This window comes from Arvicola amphibius, chromosome 8 (assembly GCF_903992535.2).
Source record: "Arvicola amphibius chromosome 8, mArvAmp1.2, whole genome shotgun sequence".
Taxonomy (NCBI): Eukaryota; Metazoa; Chordata; class Mammalia; order Rodentia; family Cricetidae; genus Arvicola; species Arvicola amphibius.
This window is the reverse complement of record NC_052054.1, coordinates 70,065,451-70,090,725: the sequence shown is the minus strand read 5'-3', so window position 1 is coordinate 70,090,725 and position 25,275 is coordinate 70,065,451. Positions and strand designations below refer to the sequence as shown.

Below are 25,275 nucleotides of genomic sequence, written 5' to 3'. Positions count from 1 at the left end.
TTTTTTTTGGTTTTTTGAGACAGGGTTTCCCTGTAGTTTCTAGAGCCTGTCCTGGGTCTAGCTCTTGTAGACCAGGCTGGCCTCTAACTTAGAGATCTGCCTGCCTCTGTCTCCCGAGTGCTGGGATTAAAGGCATGCGCCACCACCGCCCGGCTTTGAATATTATTTTAAAAGAAAACAAAACTATTTTTTCAGTATACATACCAATCCAAGTTTTCACTCCCTCCTTTCCTCCCATTCCCTCCACATACCCCCACCCCATCCCTATCCACTCTTCAGAGAGGGTAAGTCACATTACTTTGGGAAAGGTCTAAGGCCCTCCCTCCTATACCTAGGCTGAACAAGGTATCCCTCCAAGGAGAATGCATTCCCCAAAAGCCAATAAAAGCAGTAGGGATAAATCCTGGTGTCATTGCCAGTGGCCCCTTAGTCTGCCCCAGCCATGCAACTGTCAACCACATTCAGAGGGTCTAGTTTGGTCCTATGCTGGTTCCACTCATGTCTGGCTGTAGTTGGTGAATTCTCATTTGCTCAGGTAGACTGTTTCAGTAGGTGTCCCCATCATGGACTTAACATCTTTGCTCACATTCTCAGTCCTCCTGCTCTTCAGCTGGACTTTGGGGGCTCAGCCCAATGTGGTGCTGCAGGTCATTGCCTCTGTTTCCATCAATTGCTGAATGAAGGTTCTATGGTGACATTTAAAGTTGTCATCAATCTGATTACAGGGAAAGGACAGTTCAGGCACCCTCTCTCTCCTCTGTTGCTTATTCTCCATTTTATCTATCAGAAAAAACTTCCCCTTAACCATAAAATATAAAACAATATTGTATTCTTTCTACCATTTTCACATTCTGATTTAAATATAAGTGTCTTTATGACATGCAAGTAGAAGGTCACTGTGTGGGAAAAGAATGTAATTACAAAAACAAAAGCACAGGACTTGGCAGTGGAAGAGCAATACTGAGTAAATCACAATGTTGTGCATGTATATATCAGAGTTTCATAATGAAGCCAATAATTTTATATGCCCACTAAACATTTTTACCAAAAAGAAGAAAAAGTGAAATTCAAGTATAATATTCTGAGTCGAAATGTAAGTTTATGAAAGTCTTACACCATAGGCTATTTGAATGAGGGTTGAAAGTCTCTATAAATACAATTTATTTATTCCTTTTGCCCAAGTGTCACAGAGTAAAAATACAGTTTATTGTAGATTTTTTACATTTCCAGTCTATGACAGGCTGTTGGAATAACACCTGATCTAATAATTCATTTAAACAAAACCTTAGATGGGGATAAAGATTTGAATAGTCCTTGAGAATTAAAAACAGAAGCAGAAAAGGAACTGGCAATGGTTGAGGAAAAATTACAGGAGGCATATATGGATAGGGTGAATCCAAAGCTTAGTTGTATTCTAGTCATATTGCCTTCCAGAATTTCTCCTACAGGAATTTTAATGCAGAGGGAAGACATTATTTTAGAATAGATCTTTTTACATCACAAACCAAGTAAAACATTAAAAACTTATGTAGAAACGGTCTCTGAATTAATTATAAAAGGTAAACTGAGACTTCGTCAACTAGCAGGTATAGACTCAGCCAAAATTATACTGCCTTTCACTACTGATGAAATAAAAAATTATTGGAAGACAATGAACCATGGCAAAGGGCTTGTGCTAATTTTTTGGGAGAAATTAATAGCAACTATCCCAAAAGCGGTAGACTTAACCTCATAAACAGAACTTCTTGGATTCTTCCTCAAATTGTACATGATGCTCTAATAACTGTAGCCTGTACATTTTATACTGATGCTAATAAATCAGGGAAGGCAGGTTACAAATCAGACAAATTGAGTAAGGTGGAACAAAGCTCTTATAATTCTGTCCAGAAGGCAGAATTATATGCCATTCTCATGGTTCTAAGGGATTTTAAAAAACCTCTTAATATAGTTAACGGATTCACAATATGCAGAAAGAGTTATCTTGAATATAAAAACCACTGAATTTATACCAGATGATACAGAGCTGACTTCATTGTTTATCCAGGTAAAAGATATAATCAGGAATAGGCTTTGTCCTATGTACATAATACACATCTGATCCCATACGGGTCTGTCAGGTCCTCTAGCACAAGGTAATGCAGAAACTGATCAATTATTGATTGGAAACATGTTGCAAGCCTGAGAATTTCGTAAAAAACATTACGTCAATAGCAAAATTTAAAGAAAGAGTTTTCTATTACATTGCAACAAGCTAAGGAGATTATAAAGAGATGCCCTACTTGCTCTTTCTATAACCAAACACCGCTACCTGCAGGGACTAACCCAAAGGGTACTCGAAGGAATGAAATCTGGCAGAAGGATGTGTTCCACTTTGCAGAATTTGGAAAATTAAAATATGTACATCACACCAATGACACTTATTCAGGCTTTCAATGGGCAACTGCTTTAAGCTCAGAAAAAGCTGATTCAGTAATCACACATTTATTAGAATTATGGCCATCATATGTATACCTGCACAAATAAAAACAGATAATGGTTCAGCTTATGTTTCTAGGAAAATGAAACAGTTTTTTTTGCTTATTATAATATTAAGCATGTTATAGGTATACCATACAATTACAAAAAAATATTAGTAACCACCTGTGTCTTATCAGATCACCATGGATTAAAATTAGAATTCAACAACAATGCTACCCCCAGAAAACCCACAAACTCATGGAAACTGAACAGTCAACTACTGACCCACACCTGGGTCAAGGAAGAAATAAAGAAAGAAATTAAAGTCTTTCTTGAATTTAATGAAAACAAAGACACAACATACTCAAACCTATGGGACACAATGAAAGCAGTGCTAAGAGGAAAGTTCATAGCACTAGGTGCCCACTTAAAGAAAACGGAGAAAGCGCTCATTGGTAACTTAACAGCACACCTGAAAGCTCTGGAAAAAAAAGAAGCAGACTCACCTAGGAGAAGTAGAAGACTGGAAATAATCAAATTGAGGGCAGAAATCAACAAAATAGAAACACAGAAAACAATCCAAAGAATCAATGAAACAAGAAGCTGGTTCTTGGAGAAAATCAACAAGATTGACAAACCCTTAGCCAAACTAATCAAACGGCAGAGGGAGAACACGCAAATTAATAAGATCAGAAATGAAAAGGGGGACATAACCACAGACACAGAGGAAATTCAGAGAATCATTAGATCTTACTACAAAAGCCTGTATGCCACAAAATTGGAAAATGTAAAAGAAATGGACAGTTTTTTAGATAAATACCATATACCAAAGTTAAACCAGGACCAGGTAAATGCTCTAAATCGTCCCGTTAGTCGCAAAGAATTAGAAACTGTTATCAGAAACCTCCCTACCAAAAAGAGCCCAGGACCAGATGGTTTCAATGCAGAATTCTACCAGAACTTCCAAGAAGACCTAATACCTATACTCCTTAAGGTATTTCATAATATAGAAACACAAGAGTCACTGCCAAATTCCTTCTATGAAGCTACAGTTACCCTGATACCTAAACCACACAAAGACTCAACCAAGAAAGAGAATTACAGGCCAATCTCACTCATGAACATTGACGCAAAAATTCTCAATAAAATACTGGCAAACCGAATCCAAGAACACATTAGAAAAATTATCCATTATGATCAAGTAGGCTTCATCCCAGAGATGCAGGGCTGGTTCAACATACGAAAATCTATCAATGTAATCCATCATATAAACAAACTGAAGGAAAAAAAACCATATGGTCATCTCATTAGATGCTGAAAAAGCATTTGACAAAATTCAGCACCCTTTTATGATAAAGGTCTTGGAGAGATTAGGGATACAAGGGTCATTCCTAAATATAATAAAAGCTATTTACAGCAAGCCGACAGCTAACATCAAATTAAACGGAGAGAAACTCAAGGCTATCCCACTAAATTCAGGAACACGACAAGGCTGTCCACTCTCTCCTTATCTCTTCAATATAGTGCTTGAAGTTCTAGCAATAGCAATAAGACAACATAAGGGAATCAAGGGGATTCAATTTGGAAAGGAAGAAGTTAAACTTTCATTATTTGCAGATGATATGATAGTATACATAAGCGACCCCAAAAACTCCACCAAAGAACTCCTACAGCTGATAAACTCCTTCAGTAACATGGCAGGATACAAGATCAACTCCAAAAAATCAGTCGCCCTCCTATACACAAAGGATAAGGAAGCAGAGAGGGAAATCAGAGAAGTATCACCTTTCACAATAGCCACAAATAGCATAAGATATCTGGGAGTATCGCTAACCAAGGAAGTGAAGGATTTATTTGACAAGAACTTTAAGTCTTTGAAGAAAGAAATTGAAGAGGATACCAGAAAATGGAAGGATCTCCCCTGCTCGTGGATTGGGAGGATCAACATAGTAAAAATGGCAATTCTACCAAAAGCAATCTATAGATTCAATGCAATCCCAATCAAGGTCCCATTAAAATTCATCACAGAGATTGAGAGGACAATAATCAACTTTATATGGAAAAACAAGAAACCCAGGATAGCCAAAAAAATCCTATACAATAAAGGTTCTTCTGGAGGCATTACCATCCCTGACTTCAAACTCTATTACAAAGCTACAGTATTGAAAACGGCTTGGTATTGGCATAAAAACAGAGAAGTTGACCAATGGAATCGTATAGAAGACCCAGATCTTAAACCACAAACCTACGAACACCTGATCTTTGATAAAGGAGCCAAAAGTACACAATGGAAGAAAGAGGGCATCTTCAACAAATGGTGCTGGCATAACTGGATGTCAACCTGTAGAAGAATGAAAGTAGATCCATATCTATCACCATGCACAAAACTCAAGTCCAAATGGATTAAAGACCTCAATATTAATTTGAACACATTGAGCTTGATAGAGGAGAAAGTGGGAAGTACTCTACAACAAATGGGCACAGGGAACCGTTTCCTATGCATAACCCCAGCTGCACAGGCTTTAAGGGCAACATTGAATAAATGGGACCTCCTGAAGTTGAGCAGCTTCTGTAAAGCAAAGGACATTGTCACTAAGACACAAAGGCAGCCTACTGACTGGGAAAAGATCTTCACCAACCCTGCAACTGACAAAGGTCTGATCTCTAAAATATATAAGGAACTCAAGAGACTAGACGGTAAAATGCCAATTAACCCAATTAAAAAATGGGGCGCTGAACTGAACAGAGAATTCTCAACAGAAGTTCGAATGGCCAAAAGACACTTAAGGTCATGCTCAACCTCCCTAGCTATTAGGGAAATGCAAATCAAAACAACTTTGAGATATCATCTTACACCTGTCAGATTGGCTAAAATCCAAAACACCAATAATAACCTTTGCTGGAGAGGTTGTGGGGTAAGGGGCACACTCATCCATTGCTGGTGGGAATGCAAACTTGTGCAACCACTTTGGAAAGCAGTGTGGCGGTTTCTCAGGAAATTCGGGATCAACCTACCCCAGGACCCAGCAATTCCACTATTGGGAATCTACCCAAGAGATGCCCAATCATACAACAAAAGCATATGCTCATCTATGTTCATAGCAGCATTATTTGTAATAGCCAGATCCTGGAAACAACCTAGATGCCCTTCAGTGGAAGAATGGATGAAGAAACTGTGGAATATATACATGCTAGAATACTACTCAGCGGTAAAAAACAATGACATCTTGAATTTTGCAGGCAAATGGATGGAAATAGAAAACACTATTCTGAGTGAGGTAACCCAGGCCCATAAAGATGAACATGGGATGTACTCACTCATATTCGGTTTCTAGCCATAATTAAAGGACATCGAGCCTATAAATTTGGGATCCTTGAGAAGATAATAAGAAGGTGAACTCCCAAATAAAGATATAGTAATCCTCCTGGATATTGGAAGTAGACACGATCGCCAGGCAAAATTGGGAACTTGAGGGTTGGGCAAGACTGGGCCAAGGGAAGATGGGGAGAGAAAAGTGTGAAGGGGAGAGCGGGGGGAGCTCGGAGGAATGGGGTGCTTGGGATATAGGAAGGGTGGATATGAGAGCAGGGAAGCATATATCTTAATTTAAGGAGCTACCTGAGGGTTGTCAAGAGACTTGACCCTAGAGGGGTTCCCAGGTTTCCAGGGAGACGCCCCCAGTTACTTCCTTGGGCAGCTGAGGAGAGGGAGCCTGAAAAGGCCAGTTCCTATAGCCATACTGATGAATTTCTTGCATATCACCATAGAACCTCCACCTGACGATAGATGAAGAAAATGACAGAGCCCCACATTGGAGCACCGGACTGAGCTCCCAAGGTCCTGATGAGGAGCAGAAGGAGAGAGAACATGAGAAAGAAAGTCAGGACCGTGAGGGAACCTCCAGCTGGTGACAGATGGGGAAGGTGACTGAACCCCACATTGGAGCACTGGACTGAGCTCCCAAGGTCCCGATGAGGAGCAGAAGGAGCGAGAACATGAGGGAGAAAGTCAGGAACGAGAGGGGTGCGTTCACTCATGGAAACGGTGGGACAGAACTAATGGGAGATCACCAACTCCAGTTGGAATGGGACTGATGGATCATGCGACCAAACCCGTCTCTCTGAGTGTGGCCAACAGCGGGGGCTGAATGAGAAGCAAAGGACAATGGCTCTGGGCTCTGAGTGTTCTGCATGGACGGGCTCTGTGGGAGCCTTCTCAGCTTGGTCGATCACCTTCCTGGACCTGGGGGGAGTTGGGAGGACCTTGGTCTTAGCATAGAGTGGGGAACCCTGATGGCTCCTTGGCCTTGAGAGGGAGGGAGGGGAGGTATGAGTGGAGGGGAGGGGAGGGAAGGGGGAGAAGGAGGGGAGGGAAGGGGGAGGAGGAGGGAAGGAGATGGAAATTTTTAAATATAAAAAAAAATAAACCATGAGGGGAAAAAAAAAACACTAAGCATTAAGGAGATTGTAAAAAAAAAAAAAAAAAAACAAAACAATCCTACAGGTTAAGCAGTCATAGCAAGATCAAATCAAACTATAAGGGATATGTTAAATGAATAGAAAGGGGTGGAAAATGCCCCCAGAAATAGATTACACAATGCCTATCCTATTAACCTTGAATATTCTTAATGCTAATGAGAATGGGATGCAGTCAGCAAACATCAAAAAGCTGTTAAACTCTGTTTTTTTCTGTGTGTCTAGAATTCCTTTTCAAGCCCTCTTAGGTTTTACATGGAGTTAGTCAACCACATTGGGCACCACTCTGTTGTAAGAGCATGGGGCCCCTTTCTTCAGTCCAGCCTGCCTAGCTTAACCCCCAAAATAACCACACAGAAATTGTATTCATTTAAACACTGCCTGGCTCATTATCTCTAGCCTCTTATTGGCTAACTCTCACATATTAGTTTAACCCATCTCCATTAATGTGTATCGCCACTTGACTGTGGCTTACCAACCCGCATGACTCTAACCAGCGTCAGTCTCAGGCAGGAAAACCATGGCGTCTGCCACATTGCCCTTCTTCCCAGAAATCTGTTCTGTCTGCCCTGTCTTCCTGAAATCTGCTCTATCAACTAGACCAAGGCAGTTTCTTTAATAACCAATGAAAGCAACACAAATACAGAAGGATCTCCTGCACCATTAAAATATTACAAGGATTGTTTTAAAGCTGGAATTACATGAAGCAAATTGGAGGTAGCTGACAATGTATAACAGACCAGTAATAAATGAAGCAAAACAGCTATTTGATGACTCAAAACACCAAAATTCTAGGCTGCAGAGATGATTCAGAGGTCAAGAGCATTGTACTATACTTGTATAGGATCTGATTGCAGTTGCTAGGACCAAAAGCAGGTGGCTTACAACATCATGTAACTGCAATTCCATGAGCATCAATGCCCTCTTCTGGCCTCTGAAGGCACTACACACAGAAATGTGTAAACACACACACACACACAATAAAACTAGCAGTACTCAACTTTTACTACCTTTATCACTACTGTTACTACTAATTATTAAAGAACTACACAATTCAATTATAGGATTTATTCTTTGACCACACCCAGTAATTCACAGTTCAAATACATGATTTAAAAGTTTTAAGAATTTATTGCCATGGGAACAGTTCTGGTGGGAAACCAATCATTTTCTCCTGGAATACTTTGTCAAAGGTTTCAGCTTGTGCTACAGTAAAGTGATTCTTCCAGTCTCCAGTCGTGCCTGGAAAATGTGAAGCAGACACAAAGATGGGTTAATGATGATCTTAACACTATCATTTCTTAACTTAAAATGCTTAACATATCTCTCAATCCTCCATTCACATAGATGACAAGGAACAAACAGTATATAAAGTGAAACTGCCAGTGACTCCCTAGATCATCCTTCTTATGCCTTGCAATAATATGCAAACAGACTTCTACCTCTGTGGAAATATTGACCCACCTTATTCTTTCCCATCCTGTCAACTACAAAATCTAACAGCATCAACACTAGCTCAAACTCTTGATGGCCAGATTATTTCTGCTCCCCACTATACCTGATTGCACCACACTGTTCATCCCAACAGAGTTTCTTTCTTTCTTTCTTTCTTTCTTTCTTTCTTTCTTTTTTTTTGGTTTTTCGAGACAGGGTTTCCCTGTAGTTTCTAGAGCCTATCCTGGATCTAGCTCTTGTAGACCAGGCTGGCCTTGAACTCAGAGATCCGCCTGCCTCTGCCTCCCGAGTGCTGGGATTAAAGGTGTGTGCCACCACCGCCCGGCCCAACAGAGTTTCTTATCTTAATTATCCAAGCTGACTTCAGTTGTTCTTTCTACATTTTAGTGTTTACTTATAGATGTTCTGAAAAACATGCAAGCAACTTTTAAAACATCTTTAAAATTAATTTTAATTATGTGTATAGGTACACATGAAATCAGGTGCCTTCAGAAGTTAGAGGCAGCATATCTCTTGGAGCTGGAGATACACACAGTTGTGAACTACATGACAGTAAAGATGCAGGAGACCCAGAAACAGTGAGCAGTGAATGTCCCAGGACTCCTATTTTCAATCAGCATGGTGTTTGGTAATGTATGAACATCTACATTATTTCATACTCTGTCCTTTTTACAATACTTTGGCTTTGATAACTGCATTATAATATTTCTCTAGTTGTAATGTTAAATTGTCCAACTGTTAACACTGCATAGTGTGTACTTTCACACTGGAGTGCTCATATTTTCCATATAATAATGTCTTGTTCTTTTGTTTTCTTATTAATGCCGCTGTAATCATCTCTTCCTTTCTTCCAAGCAGAATTCGGAATCCCCTATTCTTGCTGTATTTTATTTTATAGTTGTGATGCTTTGACATGCTCTACTCATTTCTATTTTATATATATGCACAAAATTAATATATTTGAAATGTAAAATGTAAAATAATTCTTAAATTGTAAAAGTTTTCATTTAATCAAGCACATCAGGGAAAGGGAACATACTCAACATGGGTTTGTTGAAAGCATTCCTGAAAGAGTGAAGAAGGTATTGGCATTGTTCCATTTTGTTGATGCAGAAAAATTAGTTCCTGAGATTTTACTCAGCATGATATTGATGAATTCAAGTGAAGCAAAAAAGACTGGCAATAAAGGTCAGCCTTTTTCTTATCATATTACATTATTTATTAAAGATTTATTTGTTAATTCTGTATATATCATTCTGCCTGCATGTATCTGTGCAAGCCATAAGAGGTCACCAGATCTTACTATCCATTGTTGCAAGTCACCATGTGGTTGCTAGGAATTGAACTCAGGACTTCTGGAAGAACAGTCATTGTTCTTAACCTCTGAGTCATATCTCCAGATCATCACATTATTTTCTGGAAGAATCAAGTAAGTTAATTTTAAGCCTCTAGTGGTATTTATTAAGGAACATATGAAGAATTTATAATTAAATGGTAATTATTAATATACCATATTCAAATAATATACCATTATTTTCTATGAATATAAGACTGCCATCTGTTATGGTAGGAACTTATAAGTATCCTTTTCTTCTCTCAGCTTCATTGTTACCATTGTTTTTAGAACAATTTATTTTATTGTTTCCCACAGCACACCTGGCTTTTAATAAACCAGAATAGATGCTGACATAACAGAACTTCAGTAAATTCAATATAAATGAGTCAAGTTAAGAGAAGCATGTCTTTAAGGTACACACATGAAGTTCTATATTTTCATATAATACATAAGCCATACTATATTTGGAAGAGAGCCAGTTAAAATATGTCAATATCATGTGCACCTTACAAGTAAATACTTCTTTTTCTAATAATCTCCTCAAACTCTGGCGTGTCAGGGGACAAGATAACCCTACTGCATGATGGATTAACTCTTGTTGGCAAAAAAATTCTTAATAGTTCTGGTACCTGTAGGTCTCACAAACATATTTTTGTTAAGACTGTCCCTAGCCTTTCTTATGGCCTGTAGATAGTGGGCTTCTCCCTAGGTCTTTTTCTGTCCCTGTCTAAGACATTCGTACATAAACACACACATATACACACATACAATCACACATACATATATGTATATGTAAATAAATATAAATATATCCTTCTGAGACATATGATACATGAGCCATACTATATTTTGGAAGAGAATAAGCTAAAATCCTATTTTGGTCTCATGCTCCACAACTCTATGATGGAGGAAGCTTGAAGGTTATGACTGAAGCATCTAAATTATTGGTAGAAGAAAATGAAATCCATTATTCTCTGCTTCTTGCATCTATACCCAAGTTCTTTACTCATCTCCAGAGACCTGATATCTGACTCATTCCTTCTTCAACAGAGTCCCATCTCACCAATTATTTGCTAGTAAGGTATATGTGAGTTTCCAGGTGTTACTCACTCTGGTAAAGTTACTCCTTAATTTTACAGCAATGAAACCATGCCACAATCTTTTTCCAGCATAGAGAGATAGCACAGACATAGAGAAGATGGATATTATTATTCCAGGAGAGACATTTTAGAACCAACTGAGTAGCCCTGAGTCTGAAACAATTCAAATTTAGGTTGGAAAATACCATCATATTGTAGCAGTGGTGAATAATTTGCATTGTCTTTATGGGGTCTAGAGTCAGCCTGCTATGAGTCAGCAATCTTGACATATTCAACATTTTTTTTTCCAAAACATTTTGAAGGAAGTGATTTCAGTGTTTATCATCCCAGATATATCTTTGGACCCATGCATTGACATTTTCCTTAGAGTTGAGTTCTAAGATACAGGGAGCCTTACAGAGCTTCATTGCAACATGTCTACACTTTGTTTCATATTGAGGGTACTGGACATATGCAATGCCAAGATACTCTCCCAGAACAAGTCAATTCTTTTTCAGAGTTCCTGAAACCCACATCATCAACATGGAAAGATTCCATTGTAAGGTCTGTATGAAACTATGTTGTAGTGAGAAATGAATTTTGAGACATTCCCAACTTAATTATAGTTTCATTAAAACAACAAGCTCTCCACATATCCTGACATAATTTGAAGCTAGATATATTTCTCTTCACCTTTCCTCATGAGATGCAATACATGAGTAATCACATGTTCTGGCATGAGGCTAAAATTGGACATTTTATTTTCTTTCATGACTTGGAAGGAACTGTACTTGAGGACCAGATCTAGCTCATCTTTCTCCAGTTTCTTTCCTAGGAAGTCACAGATCTTCTCTATAGTTCCTCTTGTGTCCTAAAATAGAAGAAACAAAAAAGATGCTGATGAACAGAGAGATCTGAGAGAACAGATGCAGAGAAGTTAACTGTGGATGGATACTGAAAATGGGGCATGGAGAAAAAAATGATGCCATTAAATGAAAAAAATATTGAAAGATTTGAGGAAAGAAACAGGATATTTACAGATGGCAGAAGTCAGATACACAGCATTTTATAATGAGTTGGGCTTGCAATGTGTCTGATGTCTGGACCTAAAACACAGAGACTGATTTATTTTAGGGAGGAGAGGATACTAGAGACAGGATATCACATACCAAGACTGTTCTTAAACTTATTTTGTAGTAAAGAAAACCTGGAACCTGTGATCCTCCAGTTTCCAATTCTGTAAAGTTGTGTTCATAGATGTATGCCAACACACCCACTTAGTGCACTGGGATATTTTATTCCTTTTTTTTTTTGATTTTTCTTTTTTTTTCTTTTTTTTTTCATGGTTTATTTTTTTTTAATATTTAAAAATTTCCATCTCCTTCCCTCCTCCTCCCCCCTCCCTCCCCTCCTCCTCCCCTTTCCCTCCCCTCCCCTCCCCTCCCCTCCACCCATACCTCCCCTCCCTCCTTCTCAAGGCCAAGCTCTGATTCTTCTGCATGGACGGGCTCTGTGGGAGCCTTCTCAGCTTGATCGATCACCTTCCTGGACCTGGGGGGAGTTGGGAGGTCATTGGTCTTTTTTTTGATTTTTCGAGACAGGGTTTCTCTGTGGTTTTGGAGCCTGTCCTGGAACTAGCTCTTGTAGACCAGGCTGGTCTCGAACTCACAGAGATCCGCCTGCCTCTGCCTCCCGAGTGCTAGGATTAAAGGCGTGCGCCACCACCGCCCGGAGGATATTTTATTCTTTAAACAGGGTCTCATTATTCAGCCTTGTTTGGTGGGATGGAACTTGATATGTAGACTGGACTGCCCTCAAGTTCAGATAGGTAAGGGATCCACCACCTGAATTATCCTCATAAGTGCTGGCATTTAAGGTGTGCACCACCATACCCCACATGCCTGAGCATTTAAAGAGACTTAAAGAGATACTTCCAGATAGTGATAAATGGGAATGAAGGCAGTGTGCACAAAGATTTTGAGAGAAGTTAATGTTTACACCATGTAATACTGTTTCTTATGGGTAACTGGAATAATATAGTTTTGTAGCACTTTCATAAGAATGATGTCAATATTCATTACTTGGGGGTATTTCAGGGAGCCTTTATTCTGTTTTGAGTTAGGTTATCATGCTATACCTCAGATAGCCATCACATTCATAATCTTGCTTCAGATACCCATATGCTGAACTCACAAGTGAGCACTGTCCCAATTGTTAATCAAAGAAGACAGTAATAAAAGGCAGAACATTGGAATAGTAAAGAATGCATTGAATTCTAGTCCTTTCTTGGAACTCTAAAGGTATTATTGGTGCCAAACTTTTATTACGTATTTTCACAGATTCATAATGTTTTATGGGAAGGTAAATAGTCAGGGCAATAACAGAAAATAATATGTTGAATTTTTTGAACAGAAGTCTTATGCAAAACTTCACTAACATGCAGCAAATACACCTGGATAATAATGAATTTAATTTAATTAATTCATTTAATTTATTTAAAATAAATAATAAATGGGAAAGTAAAAGATTTTTAAAGGGCAAGGAGTCTTTAGTGTTGCTACATAAATGGAAATGTTCTTTTCCTGGAAGAAAACATTAAGGAACCAAGTTGTTTTTCTATGATCCAATTTCCCTGTTTTTGTTGCTCCTTTATATTTTTCATTAAAAATTGCTTTTTCTCACTTTTGTCAGGGATGCAGGTAGGCTGGCTGAAGATTTTACATTTCCCTGTGCTCCTCTAGATCCAATCCCCCAGTCTCATCCTCACTTTTGCCACAAAAAAATCTGTGGCTACTTCCCCTATCTAGAGAAGATCTCACAGATGTTCTTCTAACTTCACTGCTCCAGCTCAATGTACTATCCCAACACACTAATCCAAAAGGCCTGTCTTGGGAACTCACAGATGACTCTGGCTAGGGAAGAGGTAAGTTAATTACAGATCATCACATATTCCTCATTACTTTGAGACCAATGTCCCAATGTTACTCCAACTATGTATCAGAACATCTGTATTATTTACCCACATCTCTAGTAGATCTCATAGACCACTCCTAACATCCCTATCCCAACTCATTTCATTGTTCTACACTTTACCTCCACCAAGCACTCCCTGGGTACTCCCAGGCCAAGATGGTCAGGGAAGCAGTGTGGCTAAATGCAGATCTTCACCTCCACATTTGTTACTCCAAGTCCAGTCTCCTAGTCTCATTCCTCGCTCTGTGTAGAACACCTGATTCAATGTCCCTACCACAAATGCTACTGTTGCAAGTGGATAAACAGATCTGAAACTCCAAAGTTCCTTCTCCCTACTCATTGCTTTAAAAGAGCCTCAAAATTCAGAAGACACTCTCTAAGAACCCATATGCCACCCTAACAGGAAAGCAAGTGGGATAACTTCAGCTCTTCTTTACTTCCTCCATTCTCCAATTCCAAGCCTCAGTCTCATTCATAGATTTTTATCAAAATTTCTGCTGTGAATTATCCTCAGTGGCCTCATTCCCAGGTGAATGAGTAGATTCTGTGGAAAACTGCTTGCTTCCGTCCTGTGGATTTTCTTCTGCTCCTCTTAGCCCATTCCCAATTATATGTGTCAGCTTCCTATATCCAGAATCACATTTTACCTGGAATTTCCAGTGGTCACACTGATCAGGATCTCATGCAACACAGAGCCACCACACTGTCTAAGTATCAAACAGGTTAAAAGAATAACGAAAAAAGCACCAATGCAACACAGAAAAGACCAAATCTCAGCACTTAGAATTACAATTTCCGTAATCTCAGAAGTGTAGATTACAGCTTAAAATTATAATCAATATCATCCCGGATAGCATGTCTTCACTGGAGGCCAGCAACACTACTCCAGCAGTCCCTGATGATTTCAAAATAGCTATAGAGCAAGAAAAGGACCTTAAAACAAGAAATGAATAAATTCCATAAAGAAATCTTTCAAAACACAAATATTGGAAAGAAATGAATAAAACTATTCAAGACTTGAAGGTGGAAATAGAATTAATCAAGAAAACTGAAAGTGAAGGAAATCTGAAAAAGAAAAATTTAGGAACTTGAACAGGATCCTCAGAGGTAAGCTTCATGAACAGAATACATGAGACGGATGTGAGACTCTTAAGCATTAAAGCCAACATAGATGAAAAATGGACACATTTGTCAAAGAAAATGCTAAACCTAAAAGGTCCTGTCACAAAACAATCAGGATACCTGGGATACTATGAAAATATCAAGTTTAATGATAGGAATAAAGGAAGAAAAAGAAAAAAAAACAAGGTTAATGGCACAGAAAATATTTTCAATAAACTCAGAAGAAAGCTTCTGTAACATAAAGGAGATTTCTATCAAAGTAAAAGAATTGTACAGAACACCAAATAGATTGAATTTTGAAATAAAGTACCGTAGAATATAATAACTATAAAAAATCTAAACACAGAATACAAATTATGAATAGATAAATGGGTTAGGGCTACAATGGGAGGAACAAGTGAGAAGTGAAAAATAGAGAGGCTTGAGGGAATAAATGTGGTGAGAGACAGCTAAAATTAAGGGATATTTGAGAGAACATATGCAACCTAATATAGTAGTAACTCTACCTACCTACCTGTCTGTCTATCTATCTATCTATCTATCTATCTATCTATCTATCTATCTATCTATCTATCCATCTTTCTATCTAAAGGAAATCCAAATAATATAACATAACAAAAAGGGAATATAATGTTGCAAATGGCCATGTCTTGTCACCAAAGAAGCATCTAGTACTGAGATAGCGTTACATGTAATTGAGTAGTTGGACAAAGAGATCTCGTGGGAGAACCCCTAAACAAGGTTGTATTCCACGAACTGACAGTAAGTCCCTATTGCTCAAGACAACACCGTCATGACTCATTGAATATTGAGATGCTGGGTTGGAGACTATGCAGTGAGTTCCACCCCTACTTGACAGCATATTTGTAACAGGAAGGTACTCTGCACATTATCCAAAGAGAAATGTACATATGAAGTCAGTCACCAATCCTTTGATCTACCATGGTGTCCTACCTGCAAGATATATTAGGGCACAAAGCTGATGCAAGTAACCAACAAATAACTTGTCTTATGTAAGGCCCATTTCCTGAGCTGGAACCCATACCTCATGCTGCTTTGGTGACCAGAGAATAGATAGCTAGGGGACCAAGGGTAAAACAAAATAATACTAGTTTAAAAGTGTTAGTGACAAAATGATTTCTAATGGTATTCTGCAATGTTCAAATTAGTGCCTTGTTCAGACAGTATCAGAGTAGTTGTATCCTGAAACAGTTAAGAATAAATATAGAGATCTACAAACAGATAATACACAGAGTGAGATACTTTTGAACAATCATCTTTACATGAGATGTCTCTACCAAATACCTCCCTTAAGATCTCAGAGAACTCAGATGAAGAAGAAGAAGAAGAAGAAGAAGAAGAAGAAGAAGAAGAAGAAGAAGAAGAAGAAGAAAGACAAGAACAATACAAGAACAAGACAAGAAGAACAAGAAGTACAAGAAGAAGAAGAAGAAGAAGAACAAGAAAGACAAGAAGAACAAGAACAAGAACAACAAGAAGAAAAAACAATAGAAGAGGGAGGACACCAAGAAAACAAATCTCTCCACATCAACACAAGAAAAGCTCATATGAACCCATTACTGAAGAAGCATGAATCTTGCCATACTAGTCTGCACCTATCCTCTGATTATATATTGGGACTTCCAGTTTAGTGGTTTTATGAGCTTCCTGAATGTATGAACATCTGGGCTTCTGCTTGTGCCTTTTCTTGTGTTGTTTTCTTTCTGTTGGTTTGTCTTGTCCAACTGTGAGGTAACAATATTATTTCATTATTTTGGGTTTTATTTTGTTATATTTTAAAAATATGAACAAATGAATGAATGAATGAATGAAAAATCTAAGACTAGGGTAAAGGTTAACAGCTTAACTGTCATTTATAGCAGCTGGGAGAGGAAAAAATTGATTTTATTTAAAGTAATGGCATTGTATTTATTAACCACTTCAGGACAGTCTTCATGTTCAGGATTAGTTGACCAACAGAGATTATACTGTCTTTTCCTATTGTAGAAATTAAAAAAAAATGGGAAAACAATGAACCGTGGCAAAGAGCTTATATTAATTTTGGGGAGAAATTAACAGTAATTATCCCAAAAGTGATAGAATTAACCTTATAAAGAGAACTACTGCCTTTTGTCTATGGGATCCATAGACTAACAAGACTCCCTGTTCCTGTGCTGAGCAGATCCATTCAGATGGGTGAGTGTGTGCCATTCCAGGGTGGACAGTCCAAGAACAAAGCACAGGGCCCCTCCAGCTCCTGCTGCAGGAGCTTCTTTGTTCCACAGGACCCTGCCTCCCCCAAGCCTGTTGTCTGGAAGGTCCTTGGCCTATGAACAGATCCTGCTTCTGCACTGAGGAGATCCAGTCAGAGGGTACTCCTTTCCATCTGCAGGGTCCTTAGATCCACCAGCATGATCGGCTCCAATGCCGAGGGCCCCTAAGAGAGGCCAGACCAAGAAAATTTCCCAAGCACACAGTCAGTCACAGCAAAGATTAGACCAAGATGCCAATACTCTCCTGGCTGCATTTGAAGGAAGAGAAGGGCAGGCACCAATGCAAAAATTCCTCCAACATCCTGAAAGGCAACATGACAACACCAGAATCCAGGGATGATGCAACAAGAAGACTTGATCACCTTATTCCAGAAGAAGTAGAAGAAATCTACTTTAAATATAACATTATGAAAATTATAGAGGACCTTAAACAGGATGTAAAAATCTCCTTTAAAGAAATGAAGAAGACAAACAAAAAGGTAGAAGAAATAAATAAATGCCTCAAAGATACCCAAGAAAACCAAGAAAAGGCATACAAACAGATAATGGAAACAGTTCAAGACTTGAAAAATGAAATGGAGGCAATGAAGAAAACACAAACTGAGAGATGGCAGGAAATGGAAAATCTGGGTGAACAAACAGGAACAACAGAGACAACCAAGTAGAACAATACAAGAGATAGAAAAAATAATTTAGACGCTGAAGATATAGAGGAAATAAACTCATTGATCAAAGAAAATAGCAAATCCAACAAATTTTTAACACAAAACATCCAGGAAATCTGGGATACCATGAAAAGACCAAACCTGAGAATAATAGGGGTAGAAGAAGGAGATGAATTACAGCTCAATGGCCTAAAAAATATATTCAACAAAATTATAGTAGAAAACTTTCCCAACCTAAAGAAGGATATTCCTATGAAGGTACAAGAAGCATACAGAACACCAAATAGACTGGATCAAAAGAAAAAAAAAAACCATTCCCACACCATATAATAATCAAAATACAAAACATACAGAAGAAAGAAGGAATATTAAGAGCTGCAAAGGAAAATGTCAAGTAACATATAAAGGGAAACCTATCAGAATTACACCTAACTTCTCAATGGAAACCATGAAAGCCAGAATGTCTTCAATAGATGTGCTGCAGACACAAAGAGACCATAGATACAAGCCCAGACTACTATACCCAGCAAAGCTTACATTCACCATCAATGGAGAAAACAAGACATTACAGGACAAAAAACAGATTTAAATAATACATAGCCACAAACCGAGCCTTACAGAAAGTACTAGAAAAAAAACCACAAACCAAGGAAGACAACAACACCCATAATAACACAGACATTTGACAACCCTCCATCAGCACAACTCAAAGAAAGGAAACAAACAAACACTACCACCAAAAAATGATAAATAACCAAAAAAAATAAGCAGAGTTCACAACCACTGGTCATTAATATCACTTACTATCAATGGACTCAATTCACCTACAAAAAGGCACAGCTGAAGAGAATGGTTACAAAAACAGGATCCAACATTCTGCTGTTTACAAGAAATACACCTCAACCACAAAGACAGACAGCTACTCAGAGTAAAGGGTTGGGAAAAATGTTCCATTCAAATGGACTTAAGAAACAAATGGGTATGGCTATACTAATATCTAACAAAATTGATTTCAAACTAAAAATCAATCAGAAAAGATGGAGGACACTTTATACTCATAACAGAAACAATTCATCAGGAGGAAGTCTCAATACTGAATATCTATGCCCCTAATATGAAAGCACCCACTTGTGTAAAAGAAACATTACTATAACTCAAATCACACATCAAACCCCACACACTAGTAGTAGGAGACTTCAACACTCCTCTCTCACCAATGGACAGGTCAATCAGACAAAAACCTAACAGAGAAATAAGAGAACTAATGGAGGTAATGAATCAAATGGACTTAACAGACATCTATAGAACATTCCACCCAAATAGGAAACAATATACCTTCTTCTCAGCAACTCATGGAACCATCTCAAACACTGATCACATACTCAGTAAGAAAGCAAACATTGATAAATACAAAGAAACTGTAGTAACCACCTGTGTACTATTGGATCACCATGGAATAAAGTTAAATTTAACAGCAATTCTATCCCCAGAAAGCCTACAAACTCATGGTAACTGAACAGTCAACTACTGAACCACCCTTGAGTCAGGGAAAAAAATAAAGAAAAGAAATTAAAGTCTTCCTTGAATTCAACAAAAATAAAGACACAACATATCCAAATCTATGGGACACTATGAAAGCAGTGCTAAGAGGAAAGTTCATAGCTCTAAGTGCCCACATTAAAAAAATGGAGAAAGCTCACATTGGAGACGTAAAAGCACAGCTGAAAGCTCTAGAAAAAAAGAAGTAGACTCACCAAGGACGAGTAGAAGACTGAAAATAATCAAACTGAGGGCAGAAATCAACAAAATAGAAACACAGAAAACAATCCAAAGAATCAATGAAACAAAAACTGGTTCTTTGAGAAAATCAACAAGATTGACAAACCCCTAGCCAAACTAATCAAACGGCAGAGAGAGAACACACAAATTAATAAGATCAGAACTGAAAAAGGGGACATAACCACAGACACAGAGGAAATTCAGAGAATCATTAGATCTTACTACAAAAGCCTGTATGCCACAAAATTGGGAAATGTAAAAGAAATGGACACTTTTTTAGATAAGTACCATATACCAAAGTTAAACCAGGACCAGGTAAATGCTCTAAATAGTACTGGTAGTCACAAAGAATTGGAAACTGTTATCAGAAACCTCCCTACCAAAAAGAGCCCAGGACCTGATGGTTTCAATGCAGAATTCTACCAGAACTTCCAAGAAGACCTAATACCTATACTCCTTAAAGTATTTCATAATATAGAAACAGAAGAGTCATTGCCAAATTACTTTTAGGAAGCTACAATTACCCTGATACCTAAACCACACAAAGACTTAACTAAGAAAGAGAATTACAGGCCAATCTCACTCATGAACATCGATGCAAAAATTCTCAATAAAATACTGGCAAACAGAATCCAAGAACACATTAGAAAAAATATCCACTATGATCAAGTAGGCTTCATCCCAGAGATGCAGGGCTGGTTCAACATATGAAAATCTATCAATGTAATCCATCATATAAATAAACTGAAGGATAAAAACCATATGATCATCTCATTAGATGCAGAAAAAGCATTTGACAAAATTCAGCACCCCTTTAGGACAAAGGTCTTGGAGAGATTAGGGATACAGGGGTCATTCCTAAATATAATAAAGGCTATTTACAGCAAGCCGACAGCTAACATCAAATTAAATGGAGAGAAACTCAAGGCCATCCCACTAAATTCAGGAATGCGACAAGGCTGTCCACTCTCTCCTTATCTCTTCAATATAGTGCTTGAAGTTCTAGCAATAGCAATAAGACCAAACAAGGGGATCAAGGGGATTCAAATTGGAAAGGAAGAAGTTAAACTTTTGTTATTTGCAGATGATATGATAGTGTACATAAGCGACCCAAAAAACTCCACCAAAGAACTCCTACAGCTAATAAACTCCTTTAGTATCATGGCAGGATACAAGATCAACTCCAAAAAAATCAGTTGCCCTCCTATATACAAAGGATAAGGAAGCAGAGAAAGAAATCAGAGAAGCATCACCTTTCACGATAGCCACAAATAGCATAAAATATCTTGGGGTAACTCTAACCAAAGAAGTGAAAGACCTATTTGATAAGAACTTTAAGTCTTTGAAGAAAGAAATTGAAGAGGATACCAGAAAATGGAAGGATCTCCCTTGCTCTTGGACTGGGAGGGTCAAAATTGTAAAAATGGCAATACTACCAAAGGCAATCTATAGATTTAATGCAATCCCCTTAAAGATCCCATCAAAATTCTTCACAGATCTTGAGAGGACAATAATCAACTTTATATGGAAGAACAAGAAACCCAGGATAGCCAAAACAATCTTATACAATAAAGGAACTTCTGGAGGCATTACCATCCATGACTTCAAACTCTATTACAGAGCTACAGTATTGAAAACAGCTTGGTATTGGCATAAAAATAGAGAAGTCGACCAATGGAATCGAATAGAAGACCCGGATCTTAACCCACAAACCTATGAACACCTGATATTTGATAAAGGAGCTAAAAGCACACAATGGAAGAAAGAAAGCATCTTCAACAAATGGTGCTGGCATAACTGGATGTCAACCTGTAGAAGAATGAAAGTAGATCCGTGTCTATCACCATGCACAAAACTCAAGTCCAAATGGATTAAAGACCTCAATATCAATCTGAACACACTGAAACTGTTAGAGGAGAAAGTTGGAAGTACTCTACAACATGTGGGCACAGGAGACTGCTTCCTATGTATAGCCCCAGAAGCACAGACATTAAGGGCATCATTGAATAAATGGGACCTCCTGAAGCTGAGTAGCTTCTGTAAAGCAAAGGACACTGTCACTAAGACAAAAAGGCAGCCTACTGACTGGGAAAAGATCTTCACCAACCCCACAACAGACAAAGATCTGATCTCCAAAATATATAAGGAACTCAAGAGACTAGACTTTAAAATGCTAATTAACCCAATTAAAAAATGGGGCACTGAACTGAACAGAGAATTCTCAACAGAAGAAGTTCAAATGGCCAAAAGACACTTAAGGTCATGCTCAACCTCCTTAGCTATCAGGGAAATGCAAATCAAAACAACGTTGAGATACCATCTTACACCTGTCAGAATGGCTAAAATCAAAAACACCAATGATAGCCTTTGCTGGAGAGGATGTGGAGTAAGGGGTACACTCATCCATTGCTGGTGGGAATGCAAACTTGTGCAACCACTTTTGAAAGCAGTGTGGAGGTTTCTCAGGAAATTTGGGATCAACCTACCCCAGGACCCAGCAATCCCACTCTTGGGAATTTACCCAAGAGATGCCCAATCATATTACAAAAGCATTTGTTCAACTTTGTTTATAGCAGCATTATTTGTAATAGCCAGAACCTGGAAACAACCTAGATGCCTTTCAGTGGAAGAATGGATGAAGAAAGTGTGGAATATATACATATTAGAGTACTACTCGGCGGTAAAAAAAAAATGACATCTTGAATTTTGCATGCAAATGGATGGAAATAGAAAACACCATCCTGAGTGAGGTAACCCAGGCCCAACAAGATGAACATGGGATGTACTCACTCATAATTGGGTTCTAGCCATAAATAAAGGACATCGAGCCTATAATTCGTAAATAATCCTAGAGAAGCTATATAAGAAGGTGAACCCGAAGAAAAACATATAGTTATCCTCCTGGATACTGGAAGTAGACAAGATTGCTGGACAAATAATGGGAACATGGGGGTCGGGTGGGATGGGGAGGGGAGATGGGGAGAGAAAAGTGTGAAGTGGAGGATGGGAAGAGCTTGGGGGAATAGGATGGTTGGGATATAGGAAAAGTGGATACGGGAACAAGGAATTATATATCTTAATTCAGGGAGCCATTCTAGGGTTGGCAGAGACTTGACTCTAGAGGGGTTCCCAGGTGTCCAGGAAGACGCCCCCAGCTAGGTCCTTGGGCAGCTGAGGAGAGGGTGCCAGAAATGTCCAGATCCTATTGCCATACTCATGAATATCTTGCATATCACCATAGAACCTTCACCTGGCATTGGATGGAGAAAATTACAGAGCCCCACATAGGAGCACCGGACTGAGATCCCAAGGTCCCGATGAGGAGCAAAAGGAGGGAGATCATGAGCAAGGAAGTCAGGACCGTGAGGAGTGCATTTACCCATTGAGACGGTGGGACAGATCTAACGGGAGACCACCAAGTCCAGTTGGAATGGGACTGATGGAACAGGGGACCAAACCGGACTCTCTGAATGTGGCTGACGGTGGAGGAGGACTGAGAAACCAAGGACAACGGCAATGAACATGAACTCTACAGCATGGACGGGCTCACTGTGAACCTTGTCAGTTTGGTTGCTCACCTTCCTGGACTTAGGGGGAGCTGTGAGGACCTTGGACTTAACATAGTGAAGGGAACCCTGATGGCTCTTTGTCTTGGAGAGTTGTGGAGTGGGGGTATAGGTGGAAGGGAGGGGAGGGAAGGGGGAGGAGATGGAAATCTTTAATAAAAAAAAATGAGAAGAAAAAAAAATAAAAAACATGAAAAGGGGGACATAACCACAGACACAGAGGAAATTCTGAGAATCATTAGATCTTACTACAAAAGCCAACATGCCACAAAATTGGAAAATATGAAAGAAATAGACATTTTTTAGTACCATATACCAAAATTAAATCAAGCCCAGGAGAACAATTTAAATAGACCTATAAGTCACAGTGAATTAGAAGCTGTCATCAAAAACCTCCCTACCAAAAAGGCCCAGGACCCGATAGTTTCAATGTAGAATTCTACCAAGACTTCCAAGAGCTAATACCTATATTCCTTAATGTGTTTCACAAAATAGAAACAGAAGAGTCATTGCCAAACTTTTTTTATGAAGCTATAGTTACCCTGATACCAAAACCACACAAAGACTCAACCAAGAAAGAGAATTACAGACCAATCTCATTCATGAACATCGATGCAAAAATTCTCAATAAAATACTGGCAAACAGAATCCGAGAACAAATCAAAAAAATTATTCATTATGATCAAGTGGGTTTCATCCCAGAGATGCAGGGCTGGTTCAACATATGATAATCTATCAATGTAATCCATCATATAAATAAACTGAAAGATATAAACTATATGATCATTTCATTAGATGCTGAAAAATCACTTGGCAAAATTCAACACCCCTTTATGATAAAGGTCTTGGGAGATTATGGGTACAGTGATCATATCTAAATATAATAAAAGCAATATACAGCAAGCCAACAGCTAACATCAAATTAAATGGAGAGAAACTCAAAGCCATTCCACTAAAATTAGGAACACGACAAGGCTGTCCACTCTCTTCATACATCTTCAATATAGTGCTTGAAGTTCTGGCAATAACAATATGACAACATAGGGGATCAAAGGGATTCGAATTGGAAAGGAAGAAGTTAAACTTTCGTTATTTGCAGATGATATGATAGTGTACATTAGTGACCCCCAAAACTCTACTAAAGAACTCCTACAGCTGATAAACACCTTCAGTGATATAGCAGGATACAAGATCAACTCCAAAAATTCAGTAGCCCTCCTATACACAAAGGATAGAGAAGCATAGAGGGAAATCAGAGAAACTTCACCTTTCATGATAGCCACAAATAATATAAAGTATCTTGGGGGAACTCTAACCAACGAATTAAAAAATCTATTTGACAAGAACTTCAAGGCTTTGAAGAAAGAAACTGAAGAGAATACCAGAAAATGTAAGGATCTTCCATGATTTTGGATGGGTAGGATCAACATAGTAAAAATGGCAATTCTACCAAAGGAAATCTATAAATTCAATGCTATCCCCATGAAAATCCCAACAAAATTCTTCACAGACCTTGAGAGAACAATAATCAACTTTATATGGAAACACAAAAAAACCAGGATAACCACAAAACATCCTATACAATAAAGGAACTGATGCAGGCATTACCATCCCTGACTTCAAACTCTATTACAGAGCTACAGTAATGGAAACAGATTGGTATTGGCATAAAACCAGAACTTGACCAATGGAATTGAATCAAAGATCTGGATATTAATTCACAAACCTATGAACACCCGACTTTCAACAAAGGAGCTAAAAGTATACAATGGAAAAAAGAAAGCATCTTCAACAAATGGTGCTGGCATAACTGGATGTCAACCTGTGGAAGAATGTAAATAGATCCATATCTATCACCATGCACAAAACTCAAGTCCAAATGGATTAAAGACCTCAATATTAATCTGACCACACTGAACCTGATAGAAGAGAAAGTGGGAAGTAGACTGCAACACATGTGCACAGGATACCTTTTCCTACATATAACCCCAATAGCACAGACAATAAGAGCAACATTGAATAAATAGGACCTCCTAAAACCGAGAACCTCTGGAAAGCCAAGGACACTGTCATTAAGACAGAAAAGGCAACCTA

At 38.4% G+C, this 25,275-nt stretch overlaps 1 protein-coding gene across 2 annotated transcripts in view; it reads right to left on the bottom strand.

The window, feature by feature from the left end:
* Positions 1-7,986: 7,986 nt before the first annotated feature.
* The window catches only part of LOC119820498 (probable alcohol sulfotransferase), a 40,040-nt gene continuing 22,751 nt past the window's right edge, over positions 7,987-25,275 (bottom strand). Inside the window, exons 5-6 of one of the 2 annotated variants that reach the window (XR_006020862.1) lie at positions 11,424-11,674; positions 7,987-8,175 (exon numbers count right to left, since the gene is read on the bottom strand). Coding sequence is in view for 1 of the 2 variants with exons in the window: in XM_038338889.1 (XP_038194817.1) it covers positions 8,063-8,175; positions 11,497-11,674 (291 nt within the window). In the remaining variant the exon portion in view is untranslated. The remainder of the gene's footprint in view (positions 8,176-11,423; positions 11,675-25,275) is intronic. The other variant, XM_038338889.1, reaches the window with a different exon arrangement.